Genomic DNA, 6,062 nt, shown 5'->3' on the forward strand with positions numbered 1-6,062 from the left:
CCCCCCAGGACCAGCCGTTGAACATCCTCTACACGGTGACAGATGCCCCGCCCCCCTGTCCGAAGACCGAGCCTGTGAAAGAGTCAAAGGCCACGCCCACAAACGTCCCCTCGGGCCCGCCCCCTCCACGAGTCACGTGCACCACCACGGTGGTCCTGCCCGGGGGTCACGGGGTCACTCCGGTCGTCATCAAGGACATAGCACAGGTCAAAGATCACGACATGAAGCCCGCCCTCTCGGCAGGCCACACCCCCTCGTCAGGCCACGCCCCCTCGCCAGGCCACGCCCCCTCGACAGACCACACCATTTCGTCAGGCCACACCCCCTTAACAGACCACGCCCCCAAAGCGCCGGGTTTCGTCAATCCAAAAGCCACCCCAAAGGAAAATCCCAGTTCCAAACTTGGGCGGCAGACTGCACCAGGGGAGACCGTGTGTGGGACAAACCAGGGGACGTCTGCGCGGTTCTCCGACGCTGCTTCTGCCTGTGTGCCCAAGACCGGATCTGATGTCCGGCCCACTTCTGATGTCCGGCCCACTTCTGATGTCCGGCCCAGTTCTGATGTCCGGCCCACTTCTGATGTCCGGCCCAGTTCTGATGTCCGGCCCAAAGTGATAACAGCCAAGGAGGTCCAGAAACTGTCGGCTACCGTCAAACCAAGGGTAACGTCTCTCTCTCCTGGCCTGGTCCCGTCGTACGGCTCGAACCCCAGCCTTCTGGTGGTGCCTGTGGCTCCCAGCTCTGCCCCCGCTGGACGCGTGTTGGAGGCCAGGCAGACGTCGGTGGGCAAAGTGGCGCCCTTCCTGGCCCGGCCGGGGGTCAGCGCTGGCCTCTCGCAGCGCCACAAGGATGTATCGGCAGTGGAAAACAACGTGGTTTTGGGGAGAACAGTTCTGGGGAAAAGTGTCCCTTCAGGGGGTTCTCAGACCACACGCCCCACAAATCCCACACACCCCACACACACAACCCTACCCACACACACATCCCACCCCACACACCCCACACACACAACCCACCCTGCATATACCTCACATCCCACCCACCCCACACATACCACACACACAACCCACCCCACACACCCCACACATACCACCCACCCCACACATACCACACATCCCACACACACACCTCACCCCACACATACCACACATCCCACACACACACCTCACCCCACACATCCCACACACACACCTCACCCCACCCACTCCCCCAACAAACAGCCCACCCCACAAAGACTCGACAAAGACAGCGGAGCTCTTACAAGTGGGCGTGGCACGTCTTCTTCCAAGGGAGTGTACCATTCTGGAAATGTCTGTCTTCAAGTGCCGGGGTTCAGTTCTGAAGGTCGCGTTTCATTGGACAAGTCGAGCAGTTCTGAAGGTCGAGTTTCATTGGATAAGCCAGGCAGTTCCGAAGGTCGCGTTTCATTGGATAAGCCAGGCAGTTCTGGGCCCGAGTGTGTGTCTGCGAGTTCTTTGTGCACGGGCCATGATAGGAGCAACTGCAAAACGCTGGAGGTCGGTGGGATTACTTTCTCGGAAAAGCCAAATTTGTCAGAAAAAACGAATTTCCGTGATGCAGTGTCTTCTGCTCTCTCTTCTCGTGTGGTGGTCTTGCCTGGCACATCTGTCCATAAAGGCGTGTCCACTCCTGCCCATAAGGGCGTGTCCACTCCTGTCCATAAGGGCGTGTCCACTCCTGCCCATAAGGGCGTGTCCACTCCCACCCATAAGGGCGTGTCCACTCCTGCCCATAAAGGTGTGTCCACTCCTGTCCATAAAGGCGTGTCCACTCCTGCCCATAAGGGTGTGTCCACGTCCAGCCTAGCGAGAACATCTTCGGTGGTTTCCCGCGGCCCGCCTCCCGTCGCTGTCACTCACCCGACCACTGAAGCTTCCGGAACTACTATCTCTCCGGCTCACAGACAGTCGAACAAACACACTGGCGCACACAACTCTGCCGTGTCAACTCACACCTCAAGTCCGGTACCCACGTCATCATTGTTGTCTGCGACACCATCATCATCATCATCATCATCATCATCATCGCCATTGTTGAGTAGGACGTCTTTTCCATCCCAGAGCCCCCTTGCCGCACATCCATCTGGCGTGACCTTGACCCCTGTGTGCTCGGTGACCTCTGTGGTCACAGGGTCACACAACAAGAGGCAGGCCTCGCGGGCGGAGTCGACCACACAGGACCGTACAGCCGGACAGAAACTTCTGGAAAGTCGTCACAGGTCCAAACCTTTGACGTCAGCCGCCAGACCTGTGACGTCAGCCCCCAGACCTGCGACGTCAGCCCCCAGACCTGCGACGTCAGCCCCCAGACCTGCGACGTCAGCCCCCAGACCTGCGACGTCAGCCCCCAGACCTGAGACGTCAGCCCCCAGACCTGCGACGTCAGTGGCGGGTGCCGTCCGAGCGGCTAGCAGTCCTGACGTCAACACTCTGGTCCACAGTGTACAGTCCATCCTGCGGAAATCCTCCAAGAAACACCAGCCGCAGCCGACAGCCCCAGGGACACCCGCCAAACGCCCGGAGGTCGACTGGCAGCTGCTCAGCAACTTACGACTGCCTTCTGGGCCCAACAACAACAGCAGCAACAACAGCAGCAACAATAATAACAACAACAACAACAGCAGCAGCAACAACAACAACTGCAACAATAATAACAACACCAACAACAACACCAACAACAACAGCAGCAAAAACAACAACAGCAAAAACAACAGCAACAACAACAACAACAGCAAAAACAACAGTGAGCAGCAGCGGATACCTGCCAACCTCCCCTCCCCAGAGAAACCCCCCACCCCCTCCCTCCGCCATGACCCCGCCCCCTCCCTGCCCTGTGACCCCGCCCCCACAGGGCAGTGTGGTGGGCGGAGTCAGCCAGCGGTGGGCGTGTCCTCTGGGCGGAGACAAGCGGTCAAGCGACCAGTGAGGGAGGCGGGTCCGGCCGCCAGCGAGGAAGTGTTCGCGACCTTCATCCCCAAGTTCCACAAACACAAACAGCCCATCTCGGCCTACAAGCGCTCCGTGTCGCTGGAGGATCCCCGCGTGTCGCTGGATGATCCCCGTGTGTCGCTGGAGGGTCATCATGTGTCCTTGGAGGATCTTGGAGTGTCGCGGAGCGGGCCCCAGAGTGGGAGGGAGCTGATGGAGAAGCGGAACTGGAAGAAGAGGAAACTGTCGGCGCTGGATATGGAGCCTCAGAGCTCTGTGCACGTCTCGGGACTTGAACCTTCTGCCTCGCCGTGCGGGCCCAGCGCGGTACCCGGGCCCTGGGGCTCGGCCACCGACGGCAAGCAGGACAACTCTGGTGTGGGGGTCAACCTGGCTCACCGGCGGGGGGTCGTGACCTCACGGCACGACTCGCATGTGCCGGACCACACCCGCGTGCCGCCGCCCACGAGAACCTCCACTGATCTTCCCTCCTCTCGTCCTGCCCCTCCCTCCTCCTCTTCCTCCTCCTCCTCCTCCGAGCGGGCTGCTGTAACAAACAACACCCTCTTTCGGAAGTCAGCCAGTTTAGTCCAGAAACAAGGCACCCCCTCCCCCTCCCCCTCTGACAGAAACACACCATGTTTGACTGCCCAGATATCTTCACCAAAGACAACTACCCCTCCGGCCTGTTCTGATCTCCTCCAAGCGAGGGCAGACCTCTCCCCCCACCCCCCGCCCCAGCGCCGCCACTTCAGCCTATCGGAGACGGACGACTGTTACGAGGTGTATGTGAAGAAAAAGCGTTACGGCCGGCCCGCCTCCACGTCTCCCAAACCGCTGGCGGCCGCGGGGTCAGCCATGTCAGAGCGAGTGTCCCGTCACGGTGCTGCACACCTGGTCAGTCACGGTGGTGCTACACAACTGGTCAGTCACGGTGGTGCTACACACCTGGTCAGTCACGGTACTACACACCTGGTCACTGGCGCCACGTCAGGTACACACGACACGACGGGCCGCTCGCACACGGCTGGCTGTGGGGGTGGGGGTGTCGGTGCTACCAAGGGGGAGGTCAGAGGTGAGTGTGTGCTGACGTCCTCCTCCTGGGGGTCAGGGGTGTCCAACCCTGGGGTCGCGGGGTCAGGGGTCACGGGGCCAGGGGTGAGGGTGGGCGGCAGTGTGGAGGAGATCAGCGTTGAGATCAGCAGCTCTCCCTCCTCCCTCTCCTCCAGCGTGACCTCGCCGGCCACAGACGTGACCTCGCCGGGCACGGAGGACCGCACGGACAACTCCACACTGCCGGACCTACAGAGCCCGTGTGACAGCTGCCACCCGCCTGTCCCCCACCCCCACAAGACCGTGCCTTTAGACTTGTCCAGCAGGAAAGGTCACAAGTGAACTGGGGCTTCGGTTGTCAGAACAGAATGTGTTCCCCACGACCTTCTCCTGCCCGAACCAGCTCGAAAACGGCGTGTAACCTCCATGAGACAGATCTGGGAGGGAAGGATTGGAAGTATGTGATGTATGTCCACAACCCACTCTCCAGCCCAAACCGGCTCGAAATTGGCGTACAGTGTCCTGCAGAAAGCGTGGTGTGTGAAGGATTTGGAGGTGTGCGACGTACCGTCTCTGACCCACACCGGGTTGGAAATGGCGTAAATTGTCACGATTGTCCGTCGGAGTGAGGCGAGAGTGGCAGATACTCTGTGATGCTGACCACCCAGTGTTCTTGCCTTAACCAGGTTGTAAATGGCGTATTATATTGTAGTTGTAGATGAGAGAGAGGGGCAGCCTCCAAAGGTGAAGGTTTGTGATAATATTATTATTTCTACCACCATGTTCTTGCCCAAACCAGGCTGTAAATGAGGTAAATCATCCGTCAGAAACAGGCAGAAGTGAAGGATTTTCATTCTGAGATGTGTGTGATGTGTCCACGACTCCTTGGCCCGAAATGGGCTGAAAATGGCGCATGTTCTGGGCACATGCTACGTGTTGTAGGTTGTTCTGGGGGTTGTCCCCCCCCCCCCTCCGAGGCTCATAAGATGTTGTCATTCTGTATATATATCTACATATTGTCTAAGACAGCCGCCCGTTGCCCAGGGAAAGATTGGCTGTCTTAGCCAGGTGGGCATCTTAAAATGTCGCTGGAAGGGAAATATAACACTAGAGGGACTGGGAAGTGGTCGTTTGTACAGGTGATTGTCTTATACAGGTGGTCGTTTGTACAGGTGATTGTCTTAAGCAAGGTGGTCGTTTGTACAGGTGATTGTCTTATACAGGTGGTCATTTGTACGGGTGATTGTCTTATACAGGTGGCCGTTTGTACAGGTGATTGTCTCATACAGGTGGTCGTTTGTACAGGTGATTGTCTTATACAGGTGGTCGTTTGTACAGGTGATTGTCTTATACAGGTGGTCGTCAGGGCAGGTTCGACTGTATATATATATATTGTATGTGATGGAGCTCGCCCCCACCCTAGACTTGGTGATATATGATGATATATGATATATATATTATAATGATGCCTTTTGTACAACGCTGTGAGTGAGCTTTACATGTAATATTTAAGACTCTTCTACTGTCCATATAACATTATAATAACGATTATTATTTTTGATCATTATTGTCGGATTATTATCGTTCTGCTTGTTTTTACGGCATAATCGAGAACTGTGTCAAGGAGGCTTGGTTTCGGGGTTTGTTTTAGTTTTGTTTGTTTTGGGTTTTTTTCCCTGGGAGAGATGAGTTGGTGAATGTGTGGAGACGTGATGTCCTCCCCTGGGAGGGATGAGTTGGTGAATGTGTGGAGACGTGATGTCCTCCCCTGGGAGAGATGAGTTGGTGAATGTGTGGAGACGTGATGTCCTCCCCTGAGAGGGATGAGTTGGTGAATGTGTGGAGACATGATGTCCTCCCCTGAGAGGGATGAGTTGGTGAATGTGTGGAGACGTGATGAGTTGGTGAATGTGTGGAGACGTGATGTCCTCCCCTGAGAGGGATGAGTTGGTGAATGTGTGGAGACATGATGTCCTCCCCTGAGAGGGATGAGTTGGTGAATGTGTGGAGACGTGATGAGTTGGTGAATGTGTGGAGACGTGATGTCCTCCCCTGAGAGGG

At 56.9% G+C, this 6,062-nt stretch overlaps 2 protein-coding genes across 2 annotated transcripts in view; both read left to right on the forward strand.

Annotated features, from left to right (window-relative positions):
- LOC101849488 (mucin-5AC) overlaps positions 1–2,946 on the forward strand; it is a gene marked incomplete at its 5' end in the record, with an annotated part of 6,265 nt that extends 3,319 nt beyond the window's left edge. The window contains 3 exon segments of the mRNA XM_013087259.1: positions 9–1,019; positions 1,290–2,543; positions 2,803–2,946. Coding sequence (XP_012942713.1) covers positions 9–1,019; positions 1,290–2,543; positions 2,803–2,946 — 2,409 coding nt within the window.
- A 148-nt stretch (positions 2,947–3,094) lies between these two features.
- LOC106012924 (flocculation protein FLO11) lies at positions 3,095–5,187 on the forward strand (the record flags this gene model as incomplete). The annotated part of the gene is given in 1 exon segment (XM_013087265.2): positions 3,095–5,187. A coding segment is annotated over 1 exon segment (1,182 nt). The 3' UTR covers positions 4,344–5,187.
- Between the last annotated feature and the right edge of the window lie 875 nt (positions 5,188–6,062).

The sequence above is a fragment of the Aplysia californica genome, unplaced genomic scaffold, assembly GCF_000002075.1.
Source record: "Aplysia californica isolate F4 #8 unplaced genomic scaffold, AplCal3.0 scaffold00566, whole genome shotgun sequence".
NCBI classification, from domain to species: Eukaryota; Metazoa; Mollusca; class Gastropoda; order Aplysiida; family Aplysiidae; genus Aplysia; species Aplysia californica.